Source organism: Scyliorhinus torazame, chromosome 8 (assembly GCF_047496885.1).
Source record: "Scyliorhinus torazame isolate Kashiwa2021f chromosome 8, sScyTor2.1, whole genome shotgun sequence".
Lineage (NCBI taxonomy): Eukaryota > Metazoa > Chordata > Chondrichthyes > Carcharhiniformes > Scyliorhinidae > Scyliorhinus > Scyliorhinus torazame.
In genome coordinates, this window is record NC_092714.1 from 195,315,732 (window position 1) to 195,329,771 (window position 14,040).

At 49.1% G+C, this 14,040-nt stretch overlaps 1 protein-coding gene across 1 annotated transcript in view; it reads right to left on the reverse strand.

The window, feature by feature from the left end:
- Positions 1 to 4,083: 4,083 nt before the first annotated feature.
- LOC140428321 (protein-glutamine gamma-glutamyltransferase 2-like) overlaps positions 4,084 to 14,040 on the reverse strand; it is a 64,928-nt gene continuing 54,971 nt past the window's right edge. The window contains exons 12-13 of the mRNA XM_072514667.1: positions 12,873 to 13,006; positions 4,084 to 6,577 (exon numbers count right to left, since the gene is read on the reverse strand). Coding sequence (XP_072370768.1) covers positions 6,424 to 6,577; positions 12,873 to 13,006 — 288 coding nt within the window. The 3' untranslated portion in view covers positions 4,084 to 6,423. The remainder of the gene's footprint in view (positions 6,578 to 12,872; positions 13,007 to 14,040) is intronic.

Below are 14,040 nucleotides of genomic sequence, written 5' to 3' on the forward strand. Positions count from 1 at the left end.
GCAGTGCGCAAGTGATTTCTGGGAGGCAAGTTTCTCCTTTAAAAACACTTGTCTTTGCAGGAGCAGGCCAGTCGATTCCAGCGGGAGCGGAGCAGGTTAGTCAATTTCAGCGGGAGCAGTGCGCAAGTGATTGCTGGGAGGTAAGTTTCTCCTTTAAAAATACTTGTCTTTGCAGGAGCAGGCCAGTCGATTTCAGCGGGAGCGGAGCAGATTAGCCAATTTCAGCGGGAGCAGTGCGCAAGTGACTTCTGGGAGGTAAGTTTCTCCTTTAAAAACACTTGTCTTTGCAGGAGCAGGCCAGTCAATTTCAGCGGGAGCAGTGCGCAAGTGATTGCTGGGAGGTAAGTTTCTCCTTTAAAAACACTTGTCTTTGCAGGTGCAGGCCAGTCAATTTCAGCGAGAGCGGTGCGTTAGTGATTTCTGGGAGACCTTCACAGGAGCAGGCTAGTCAATTTCAGCGGTAAACACTTAACTGGTCCCGTTTTCGGTCCCTTTTTGCTGTTTTTAAAAAAATGTAATGTTTAAGGCGGGAACAGGAAGTTCGACCCGCGGACTTCTGGGAAGACCCTCACCAATAAATTCTGGTGGAGAGGAAACCCGAGACACTACACGTGTAGTGTCTCCCACCCGCCCTCCTCCTCTAACCTAATAATAAAACCCATTGGTGTGAGGTAAGTACCATATTTTATTATTATTATTTTTTTTTTTTAATTTAATTTAGTTGTTAGCCAGATCTTGGTAGAAAGTTAGAGGGATGGCAGGGAAGGGAGTGCAATGTTCCTCCTGCAGGATGTTTGAGGTGAGGGATGCCGTTACTGTCCCTGCTGATTTTACCTGCAGGAAGTGCTGCCATCTCCAGCTCCTTCAAGACCGAGTTAGGGAACTGGAGCTGGAGTTGGAAGAACTTCGGATCATTCGGGAGGCAGAGGGGGTCATAGATAGCAGCTTCAGGGAATTACTTACACCAAAGATTGGAGATAGATGGGTAACTGTAAGAGGGACTGGGAAGAAGCAGTCAGGGATCCCCTGCGGTCGTTCCCCTGAGAAACAAGTATACCGCTTTGGATACTTGTGGGGGGGGGGGACTTACCAGGGGTAAGCCATGGGGTACGGGCCTCTGGCACAGAGTCTGTCCCTGTTGCTCAGAAGGGAAGGGGGGAGAGGAGCAGAGCATTAGTAATTGGGGACTCGATAGTCAGGGGCACAGATAGGAGATTTTGTCGGAGCGTGAGAGACTCACGTTTGGTATGTTGCCTCCCAGGTGCAAGGGTACGTGATGTCTCAGATCGTGTTTTCCGGGTCCTTAGGGGGGAGGGGGAGCAGCCCCAAGTCGTGGTCCACATTGGCACTAACGACATAGGTAGGAAAGGGGACAAGGATGTCAGGCAGGCTTTCAGGGAGCTAGGATGGAAGCTCAGAACTAGGACAAACAGAGTTGTTATCTCTGGGTTGTTGCCCGTGCCACGTGATAGTGAGATGAGGAATAGGGAGAGAGAGCAATTAAACACGTGGCTACAGGGATGGTGCAGGCGGGAGGGATTCAGCTTTCTGGATAACTGGGGCTCTTTCTGGGGAAGGTGGGACCTCTACAGACAGGATGGTCTACATCTGAACCTGAGGGGCACAAATATCCTGGGGGGGAGATTTGTTAGTGCTCTTTGGGAGGGTTTAAACTAATGCAGCAGGGGCATGGGAACCTGGATTGTAGTTTTAGGGTAAGGGAGAATGAGAGTATAGAGGTCAGGAGCACAGATTTGACGTCGCAGGAGGGGGCCAGTGTTCAGGTAGGTGGTTTTAAGTGTGTCTACTTCAATGCCAGGAATATACGAAATAAGGTAGGGGAACTGGCAGCATGGGTTGGTACCTGGGACTTCGATGTTGTGGCCATTTCGGAGACATGGATAGAGCAGGGACAGGAATGGATGTTGCAGGTTCCGGGGTTTAGGTGTTTTAGTAAGCTCAGAGAAGGAGGCAAAAGAGGGGGAGGTGTGGCGCTGCTAGTCAAGAGCAGTATTACAGTGCCTGAGAGGATGCTAGATGGGGACTCATCTTCCGAGGTAGTATGGGCTGAGGTTAGAAACATGAAAGGAGAGGTCACCCTGTTGGGAGTCTTCTATAGGCCTCCAAATAGTTCTAGGGATGTAAAGGAAAGGATGGTGAGGATGATCCTGGATAAGAGCGAAAGTAACAGGGTAGTTATTATGGGAGACTTTAACTTTCCAAATATTGACTGGAAAAGATATAGTTCGAGTACATTAGATGGGTCGTTTTTTGTACAGTGTGTGCAGGAGGGTTTCCTGACACAATATGTTGACAGGCCAACAAGAGGCGAGGCCACGTTGGATTTGGTTTTGGGTCATGAACCAGGCCAGGTGTTGGATTTGGAGGTAGGAGAGCACTTTGGGGACAGTGACCACAATTCGGTGACGTTTACGTTAATGATGGAAAGGGATAAGTATACACCGCAGGGCAAGAGTTATAGCTGGGGGAAGGGCAATTATGATGCCATTAGACGTGACTTGGGGGGGATAAGGTGGAGAAGTCGGCTGCAAGTGTTGGGCACACTGTATAAGTGGAGCTTGTTCAAGGATCAGCTACTGCGTGTTCTTGATAAGTATGTACCGGTCAGGCAGGGAGGAAGGTGTCGAGCGACGGAACCGTGGTTTACCAAAGAAGTGGAATCTCTTGTTAAGAGGAAGAAGGAGGCCTATGTGAAGATGAGGTGTGAAGTTTCAGTTGGGGCGATGGATAGTTACAAGGTAGCGAGGAAGGATCTAAAGAGAGAGCTAAGATGAGCAAGGAGGGGACATGAGAAGTATTTGGCAGGAAGGATCAAGGAAAACCCAAAAGCTTTCTATAGGTATGTCAGGAATAAGCGACTGACTAGGGAAAGAGTAGGACCAGTCAAGGACAGGGATGGGAAGTTGTGTGTGGAGTCTGAAGAGATAGGCGAGATACTAAATGAATATTTTTCGTCAGTATTCACTCAGGAAAAAGATAATGTTGTGGAGGAGAATGCTGAGACCCAGGCTAATAGAATAGATGGCATTGAGGTACGTAGGGAAGAGGTGTTGGCAATTCTGGACAGGCTGAAAATAGATAAGTCCCCGGGTCCTGATGGGATTTATCCTAGGATTCTCTGGGAGGCCAGGGAAGAGATTGCTGGACCTTTGGCTTTGATTTTTATGTCATCATTGGCTACAGGAATAGTGCCAGAGGACTGGAGGATAGCAAATGTGGTCCCTTTGTCCAAAAAGGAGAGCAGAGACAACCCCGGCAACTATAGACCGGTGAGCCTCACGTCTGTTGTGGGTAAAGTCTTGGAGGGGATTATAAGAGACAAGATTTATAATCATCTAGATAGGAATAATATGATCAGGGATAGTCAGCATGGCTTTGTGAAGGGTAGGTCATGCCTCACAAACCTTATCGAGTTCTTTGAGAAGGTGACTGAACAGGTAGACGAGGGTAGAGCAGTTGATGTGGTGTATATGGATTTCAGCAAAGCGTTTGATAAGGTTCCCCACGGTAGGCTATTGCAAAAAATACGGAGGCTGGGGATTGAGGGTGATTTAGAGATGTGGATCAGAAATTGGCTAGCTGAAAGAAGACAGAGGGTGGTGGTTGATGGGAAATGTTCAGAATGGAGTTCAGTTACAAGTGGAGTACCACAAGGATCTGTTCTGGGGCCGTTGCTGTTTGTCATTTTTATCAATGACCTAGAGGAAGGCGCAGAAGGGTGGGTGAGTAAATTTGCAGACGATACTAAAGTCGGTGGTGTTGTCGATAGTGTGGAAGGATGTAGCAGGTTACAGAGGGATATAGATAAGCTGCAGAGCTGGGCTGAGAGGTGGCAAATGGAGTTTCATGTAGAGAAGTGTGAGGTGATTCACTTTGGAAGGAATAACAGGAATGCAGAATATTTGGCTAATGGTAAAGTTCTTGGAAGTGTGGATGAGCAGAGGGATCTAGGTGTCCATGTACATAGATCCCTGAAAGTTGCCACCCACGTTGATAGGGTTGTGAAGAAGGCCTATGGAGTGTTGGCCTTTATTGGTAGAGGGATTGAGTTCCGGAGTCACCTGAGGCCCTCCCCTAATGGGCCGAGTCCTCATCAGCGTGGAGCCCGTGTCCTCACAACGTTCGGGGACCTCACGTGGCGGCTGCGGACTGTGCCCAGCGCCACCACAGTCAGGGGGGAGCCGTTCCGCTGGCAGAAGGGTCTTCAGTGGGGGCTGGGGGGCCTGGTGGGGTGTGGCCTGCCCTTCATCTTTACAAAGTAGGGAAGTTAAATCTCAGTCTCAAGAATAAAAGCAAAGTTCTGCAGATGCTGGAGTCGAAGATAAAAACAGAAAGTGCGAAAAATGCTCAGCTGCTCAGGCAGCATCTGTTGAGAGAGAAGCAGGGTTAACATTTCGCGTTCAACCTTACTTTATTTCGGAAACCTAAGAAGAGGCATGCAGGACTTGAAACATTAACTCTGTCCAGTCTCTGGAATGCCATTGTGACCCTTGAAAAGGTGTCAGCTTAGTAACATGACAACAATGCGCTAAAATCCTTTCAAACCTGAAAACAAACGTGTTAAACTAAATGTAATGGAACTCAAACTACTTTCTTCACTCAACCTCAGTGTCCAAGTGTTCAACTGAAGTGGGGCGGAATTCTCCAGCCATTGGGAGTCTCTGGCCGGGATTCTCCCTTCTGGGGACTAAGTCCCCACACCGGCGGGAGAACTGGCGCCAACCACTCTGGCGTCAACAGCCCCCGAAAGTGCGGAATTCGCTGCATTTTCGGGAGCGAGCTGGACGCCGGAGGGGTGGGTGCCACTCCAGTGGGCGCTGAAGGGACGGCATGAGTTCGCACATGCGTCAAAGGGCCGGCGTGATCTCGCATATACGCGGAACCGCCAGCGTGGTTCCGTGCATGCGCAGACCAGCCGGCGTATTTTGACGCATGCGCGGGGGGGTTCTCTTCTCCGTGCCGGCCATGGCGGAGCCCTACAGGGGCCGGCGCAGAGGAAGAAGTGCCCCCACGGAACAATCCCGCCCTCTGTTCTCACCAGTGCTGTGGGGTAGCTTCACTGGGTAAATCCATTTACAAGCATTGGGAGTAGAGAATCCCGCCATCAGCGATTGGCACGCTGTCAAGAAAGACGCAGCTGGGGGACTGGCGATTCCAGCCCTTGATTTTTCACTGATTGGCATTTTAAATCTTACAGTTTTCTAATTGTTAAGCAATCACTGATAATATGACGCACCATTTATGTCATTACAGTGTCTCTTTCTTATGACTCTTTCCTTGAGTGAAGTCAATTTGAACATATGAAATGAGGGAGTCAAAGTTTTTCCATGTTAACAAGGATGAAGGGAATATTTTACAAAAAGTATGGGCGGGATTCTCCGTTTCTCAGACTAAGTGTTGACGGCGCCGCACAAATCATGGACTTTCACGACAGTATAACAGGCGCCGAATCTGGATCGATTCAGCAACTGTGGAGGGGCTAGTACCGGTGCCATGTGGAACACAATCAATTCCAATGAAAAACGGTGTGGGATTCGCCGGGTCTGGGATTGACACTCGGCAGGCTGACAGGCTGCAGCCACATATACACAATACCATCCCCACACACTCTCATCCCAGCCAGCAAGGTGGCACTGATTGTGCTGGAGCACGCCCGTACAGCCGATGGGTCGGCTGGAGCCAGAAGGCACCTAGGGAGTGGCCGGGGGGGACACCTATATGACCCGTAGCCCTAAGTTCACAGTGGGCTGTTAGTGGCGTGTGTAGCTGCATAGCTGCCTTGACGGCAGTGGCAATGGTGTTCCGTGCCCATCCAACCCAACCCCAAAGCCCACCTCCTGGCCACCCCCACTACTGCCCCCAGACCTGGCAGAAGCCCCCTGGCCAGCGGCACAACTGTCAGCAAACTATGGCAATGTTGGACACTTTCCGGACCCCCTCTCCCTCAGCAGCCACGACGCCGGTTTCACGATATTTAAAAGCACAAGTGAACCGCGCCATCGGGAACTCGGCCAATCGGAGGCGGAGCATCGCGGAGGCCCTAGAGAATACCAGGTCAGGCCCACTAATGACATGCAAACTGTAAGTGTGGACCGCATTGACGCCGCTATCGAGGTGACGGAGAATTGCGATTTGGCGTCAAATCGGCGTCCGCCTCGATTTTAGTGTCGGAACCTATTCTCCGTCCAATCACGTTTCGCGATTTTGGCGTCTGCCAACGGAGAACCCCGCCCTATAAATTTGTGAAATTACTTTGTAAATATTAGAAAATTTAATGTGCTGATTAATGACAGTAGCTGGAACAACTTTGTGCAAAAAAAAAACTACAAATGTGCAAAATTATAAAAGGCTATAAGCTAATGGACTCATTATGAATGGGGTTTCCAAGATCCTTTTGGATCATTATTCCTCTGCTTGAATGTCAATGTTTATGTATCCTTTGATATCCTTGAGGTTATCACTGTCAAAGTCCACAGTCAATGTCTTCAAACCCATTTTCTTGGGAATAAATGTAGCTTCCTTTGTAATTACTTCTCCAGGATTTAATGTCCCAACCCTAGAGAAAAAGAAGAGTTGCAATTATATTGCATCGTTCATGATCTCAGAATGTCTCAAAACTCTTTGCAGCCAATGAAGTACTTAGAAAGTTTAGTCATTATTGTACGGTAGGAAAATGGTCAGACTATTGGCACATAGCAAACTGCCTCAGACAGTAGTGCAATAACAACAAATCGGGTTGTGAGATCTGGATTAAAGGGAAGATCAATATAAACATTGATCTTGATTAAATATTGACCAAGAAACTGAGAGTAACACCACTGCTCTTCTTCAAAATAGTCTTGCGCTATGGGTTCTTTTACTTTCACCTTAGAGGGTTGATGGGACCTTGGTTTCATGTCTCAACTCAAAAATGACCCCCCCAACAGGGCAGCACTAGTTCTGTATCTGGAGCACCAGCCATGATTTTTGAGTTCAAATCCTGGAGTGGAACTTGAACTCGCAACCCTGGGACATGCAGAGAAGTTTGCTACCAACTGAAGCTAAGCTGACAGGTAAGAACAGGTAAAATAAGAACAAAGTTCTGAAAGAGCATTTAAATAATTTTAAGATTTCCAAATTTCTCTGTAGCACCATTTTCCATTCATCCTCCCTGACATCTTCTTTCCAACTTGAGCATTGACTTGACTGAATTCTTAACATCTGTTTTATTAGCTCTAGCCTTTAATTCTTAATTATATTACCCAATTGCACAATTACCGTGACAATAATGGCAGGATTTCCCTGCTGTCACTGCCGGAGTGATCTTTTGGTCCTGCCGATGGTGACTCACCCTCCTGGGGAAAACCTCATTGACAGCAGAGGGGCCAGGTGACCCCACCACTGGCCAATGGGGATGATGTGTTGGGTGCTCTGGATCTGTGGAACACATACAGGCGACCAACACTGAAAATAGTGCAACACTATTTTATTAAGTTAGAAACTGTTGAACATACTTTCACTGTGGGTTAACACAATGTTAGATTAAACTAAAGACCTATGCCTGTCCGAACCAGTCTATGCACTCAGCACATGGTGAAGATCTGTGTTGTAAGCTGTAAGCTCTGTCCTTCTGAGAGGCTGCATCCCGAATGAGCGGGAACTCTGATGCCCCCTGTCTTTATAGTGAGTGTGTTCTAACTGGTGATTGGCTGCGGTGTTGTGTGCGTTGATTGGTCTTGCTGTGTGTCCATCAGTGTGTGTGTATCTGCACCATGATATACTGGTGTATATAATAACATCCCCCCTTTTGTAAAAGAATGTATGTGTGTGGCAATAAATAATGTATGGTGAGAATGTTCCTGACTACGTGTGGGGTGCGCAGACATATTTACAGGACTACGTACATGAGAACTAAGCTATTTACATGGGACGGTGCCTGGTGCAGAGAAGCAGTATGCAACAAGAATAACAAGATCAATACTGTATACAAACCAGGGAAACGATCAAACAAAGCCACGAAACAATTCAGAGAGTCTATAAGTCTGCAAAGTTCATAAATTAAGTCTCTGAGGTGGATGACAGATTCTGGTTGACCACCTCAAGGGTGGGTCGAGAGCCGCCGGTTCAGGAGCGTGCTGGACTACGTCAGAGTCAGGGGGAGGCAGAATGACAGGGAGATCTGCATAGTCCGTGGCAGGGTCAGCAGGAGGGTGAGGCGACACTGGAGGATCATGTGGCAAGCGTGGAATGAGATGAAGGGCGCGTCAATTGCGGCGCAGAATAGAGCCATCCGGTAGACGAACCAGGAACGAGTGGGGAGCCACCTGTCAAAGGACAACATCGGTCGCAGACCAGCCCCCATCCGGAAGATTGACGCGGACGTTGTCATCTGGAGCCAGAGCAGGGAGATCAGCTGCACGGGAGTCATGAGCCCCCTTGTGCTGTGCACGAGACAGCTGCATTCGGCGAAGGACCGGAACGTGGTCGAGGTCTGGGACATGGATGGACGGCACCGTCGTCCTCAGGGTACGATCCATGAGTAACTGGGCTGGCACCAGGCCAGTGGACAGCGGGGCGGAGTGATAGGCCAGCAAGGTAAGGTGGAAATCGGACCCAGCATCGGCAGCCTTGCAGAGGAGCCGTTTGACTATATGTACTCCCTTCTCCGCTATGCCGTTGGATTGGGGGTACAGGGGACTGGATGTCACATGGGCAAAATTGTACCGCCTGGCAAAGTTGGACCATTCCTGGCAAGCGAAGCAGGGCCATTGTCCGACATAACCGTGAGCGGGATGCCGTGTCGAGCAAATGTTTCTTTACATGCATGAATGACTGCAGACGAGGTGAGGTCGTGCAACCGTATCACCTCCGGGTAATTCGAAAAGTAGTCCACGATCAGAACATAGTCTCTACCCAGCGCTTGGAACAGGTTGATGCCCACCTTGGTCCATGGTGACGTGACCAACTCATGAGGCTGCAGGATCTCACGTGGTTGGGCCGGCTGGAAGCGCTGACAAGTGGGGCAGTTGAGCACTGTGTTGGCTATGTCCTCATTAATGCCGGGCCAGTACACTGCCTCTCGGGCCCGTTGGCGGCACTTTTCCATGCCAAGGTGGCCCTCGTGTAGTTGTTCCAGGACAAGTTGGCGCATGCTATGCAGGATGACAATGCGGTCCCGTTTTAGAAGAACCCTGTCTACTACCGCCAGATCATCTCTGACATTATAGAACTGAGGGCATTGGCCCTTGAGCCACCTGTCCGTTAGGTGGCGCATGACACGCTGTAGCAAGGAGTCAGCCGTCGTCTCGCGGCAAATTTGGACGAGGCGTTCATCCGTGGCAGGTAGATTGGAGGCCACGAATGCCACATGGGCGTCAACCTGACAGACAAATCCCGCTGGGTCACATGGAGTGTTGGCTGCCCTGGCGAGAGCGTCAGCAATGATGAGGTCTTTGCCTGGGGTGTATACCAGCTGGAAGTCATATCACTGGAGCTTGAGAAGAATACGCTGGAGGCGAGGCGTCATATCGTTCAAGTCTTTCTGTATTATATTGACCAGCGGGCGATGGTCGGTCTCGACGGTGAATTGAGGAAGCCCGTAGACATAATCGTGAAACTTAACCACACCGGTCAGAAGGCCCAGGCACTCCTTTTCTATCTGCACGTAGCGCTGCTCTGTGGGGGTCATCGCACGTGACGCATATGCAACGGGGGCCCATGATGAGGCCTCATCACGTTGAAGGAGCACTGCCCCAATGCCGGATTGACTGGCATCAGTCAAAATTTTTGTCTCCTTTGCTGGATCAAAGAAAGCTAAGACCGGGGTCGTGGTCAGTTTTGCTTTGAGTTCTCTCCATTCGCGCTTGTGGGCAGGGAGCCATTGGGAGTCTGTCATCTTCCTGACCAGGTTCCTGAGAGCCGTGGTATGAGAGGCGAGGTTAGGGATAAATTTCCCTAAAAAAACTGACCATGCCCATAAATCGGAGGACCGCCTTCTTGTCCTCTGGTGTTTTCATAGCTGTGATGGCAGCTACCTTGTCCGCATCCGGCTGCACACTCAATTGGGAGATGTGGTCCCGAGGAACTTGAGTTCCGTCTGACCAAAAGAGCATTTGGCCCTGTTGAGGCGGAGGCCATGCTCATGTATACGTCTGAATATGCGCTGGAGGCGACTAACATGCTCCTGTGGGGTGGTGGACCAAAGGATTATGTCATCGACATAGACGCCAACACCTTCAATGCCTTCCATCATTTGTTCCATAATCCTATGGAACACTTCTGATGCAGATATGATCCCGAACGGCATCCTGTTGTAACAATATCTGCCAAAAGGTGGTATTAAATGTGCAGAGTTTCCTGCTGGATTTATCGAGCTGAATTTGCCAGAATCCTTTTGAGGCGTCGAGTTTGGTGAAGAGCTTGGTGCAAGCCATCTCACATGTGAGCTCTTCGCGCTTGGGAATTGGATAATGCTCCCTCGCGATATTGCGATTTAGGTCCTTGGGATCAATGCAAATTCTCAACTCGCCGGAAGGCTTTTTTACACTGACCCAGTCGGTCGGTTCCGTGACTTTAGAAATCACTCCTTCGTTCTGGAGGTCCTGCAGCTGCTGCTTGAGGCAGTCCTTAAGGGGTTCTGGGACCCTGCGAGGTGCGTGCACCACAGGCGTGGCATTAGTTTTTAATAAAATCTTGTAGGTGTATGGGAGCGTGCCCATGCCCTCGAAGACTTCATGGTACTGGTTGATAATGGCGTCGAGCTGCGCCCTGAAGTCGGTGTCCTGAAAGGCAGATGCGTCAGCAGGAGAGAGAGAGTGAACTCTCTGAACTAGGTTCAACAGCGTGCATGCCTGCGCGCCAAGCAGGGAGGCTTTCAAGGAGCCCACAATTTCAAAGGGAAGGATGGCTTTGCGTGACTTGTGCGTCACTTCGAGCTGACATGAGCCGCTGGTAGCATTGGCATTGCCATTATAATCTAATAGCTGGCAGGCTGATGGGAGGATGGCTGGTTTAACACAAAGGCTTTGGAGGTCAGACCGCACAATGAGATTGACGGAGGCAGCAGTGTCCAGGCGGAATCGTATTTGGGACCGGTTGACCGTAAGGGTGGCACACCACTCATCGTCTGGATCGATGCTGTATACCAATAGAGGCTGGATTCTTTGCTTCGGGAACACCCTGTTTTTTGTAACGATACCGATTCGAAAAGGTGTCTTCGGGTCCTCGGTGTCAATACCTGGTAGTAGGTCCGCATCGGACTCGGTGACCGTGGGTTGAATGGCCCGGACATTCCTGCGAGTCTGGCCGGAGCGATACGAATTGGCAGGCCGAGCTGATCTGCCAAAAGCAGCATTGTGTCCAAGTTTGCCACATCTCAGGCATTGTTGGGATTTGGCAGGGCATTGCCGCTTTAAGTGGGCGGCGCCACAGTTGCCGCATGTTGTAGCGGCAGTACGTTCGCTGCGCCACCGCGCATGTGCGGCTGTACGTGGTGCGCGTCTGTGCAGTACGTTCGTCGGCGTCGCCATCCCCTCGTTCGGTGCGCAGAAGGGCGGGAGTCCGCGAAAAGCATGCAAAATGGCCGCCCTCATCCAGGCTGAGGCCCTGGAGTTGCTCGATTGTTTGGACCCGTTCTGCCTCGTGGGGACCTTGCCGCGCCGTTTCAGCAGCTTGGATGTGGGAATACCAACTAGTGGCGTGTTCGTATCGCACGCAGGTCGCTAGGGTGAGCTGCTTTACCTTGAGGAGCTGCTGGCGTAGGGGGTCCGTCTGAACACTGAAAACTATCTGGTCGCGTATCATGGAGTCGGAGGTGGGCCCGTAATTACAGGACTACGCAAGGATGTGGAGGTGGGTGAGAAAGGACTGGAAAGGTTCATCCTTACCCTGTAAACGCTGTTGGATACACAGCGCTCAAAACTTTCATTCACCTCTATGTTGCAGTGAGTGTCAAACTTGAGGAGGACAGTCTTGAATTTTGATGTATCTTCATCATCAGCAAAGGTGAGAGAATTGAAAATGTGATGGCATGTTCCCCGGCCCAGGATAGGAAGAGACCGATCTTCTTGTTGTCCAAGGCATCTTCCCGGTCTGTGGCTTCCAGGTAGAGCTGGAAGCGTTGTTTGAATATCTTCCAGTTGGCCCCCAGGTTACCGGTGATAAGGAGCGGCGGCGCCGAGTGGACGCTGTCCATTTTGCAGGATGTCTGTATGCTGGTAGAAGGCAGATGACTTGCAGGTATGTCTAAAAAGTTCTAATATCCCTCAACTCCTGGTATCATGATGTGTTCAGTGCTCTGGATCCGTGGAACACATACAGGCCACCAACACTTAAAATAGTGCAACACTATTTTATTAAGTTAGAAACTGTTGAACATACTTTCACTGTGGGTTAACACGATGTTAGATTAAACTAAAGACCTATGTCTGTCCTAACCAGTCTATACACTCAGCACATGGTGAGGACCTGTGCTGTAAGCTGTAAGCTCTGTCCGTGTCGGAGGCTGCATCCCGAAAGAGCGGGAACTCTGATGCTCCCTGTCTTTATAGTGAGTGTGCTCTAACTGGTGATTGGCTGCGGTGTTGTGTGTGTTCATTGGTATTGCTGTGTGTCCATCAGTGTGTGTGTATCTGCACCATGATATACTTGTGTACATCATGACAGGGGGGAGACCTCTGCTGCCGCAAAATGTGGGCGGAGGTGCGGAACATCCCGAACTATATCTTTTTGGATTCAAGGCTGGTAAATATTAAACCTAATTAAGTATAAGTCCCAACTTATTCTATATTATGTGTTTTTACAATATATCTACTTTAAATATATTAGTCAGAAAGGACACGTCTGCTGTATTTTTTCAGAGTGTTCCAGTTTACCTTATTTCCATTTGACCAGCAATTAAACCTGCTCCCTCAAGTGTGAAGATACAGTTGGACAGCGTCACAGGCAAAATATTCTCAAAACTGATCTCTGTCATCACCTCTTGGGACAGCATAGTCACACCTCGGACCTGAGGAAACAAGTCACTTATTCAGAATGTCTAAAATGTCAGGTTAGTATCTTAAAGTGTTCATTCCTCTGGCGCAGAAATGCCCCAGGGCAGATCTGTAGTAGGGAGGAAAGAAAATCTCTTTAAGACCACCACAAGGATATCTAGGCATTGTCCAAAATCAGGAATTACAAGGCCTTGAGACCTGAATATCATCCATCTTAACAATAGGGGAAAAAGCACCTTCCTGTTTATGGCACACGTCTGCATCATGCCCATTATGTAGAATATGTACAGTGCATATATTCTGCATTCTTCTATTAGGTATATTTTCTTTTTTTTATTTCCAACGCCCTTTTTATTTTTCACACATTCTGATATTTTTGATTGTCAATTTCTTTCTCTAGTTTCTGTAATGTGATTTTTTATTTGTGGCCTCACTTCCTGCTCCAGTTCTAAATTATCCTCTTGCATTCTTTTGTTTTCTAATAGAATTCTAGAAGATTGTAATTGGACATGTGCAGGAACACAAAGTGCACTGTATACTTACTCAGATCCTGTTATATACCATGCCCAATATTCAGACCTGGTGAAGTTAATTGAATTGAATATTAAGCAGAGTGTGTAACAGGTGATTGATGCAATACATCTCCACCCATAACTCCTAATATATCTCTTCCCTTCCAGCTCCATTACTTTTCCTTTCCCTTCAAATCAGGGGCGTCATTCTCCGCCGGCGGGAGTCTCCGTTTTGCCGGCGCCCAGCGGTTTCCCGACGGCGTGGGGCTGCCCCACAATGGGAAACCCCATTGACCGGCCGGTGTTACGGAGACTCCCGCCGGCGGGTCGGGGCAGAAATGTGGCGGGGCGGGTTGGAGAATTTTGCCCCTGATGTCAGCAAGTATACTAGTGAATGCTGGTATATTTCCCAAACCATTCACTTCTGTGAACACCTTTTGTGATCAGTTCATCAAGGTCTGTCATGAAAATCTGACTTGTGGATGAATGATATTAATCTGTGATTTCATCAAATGAGAAAACATAAATTGAACTGT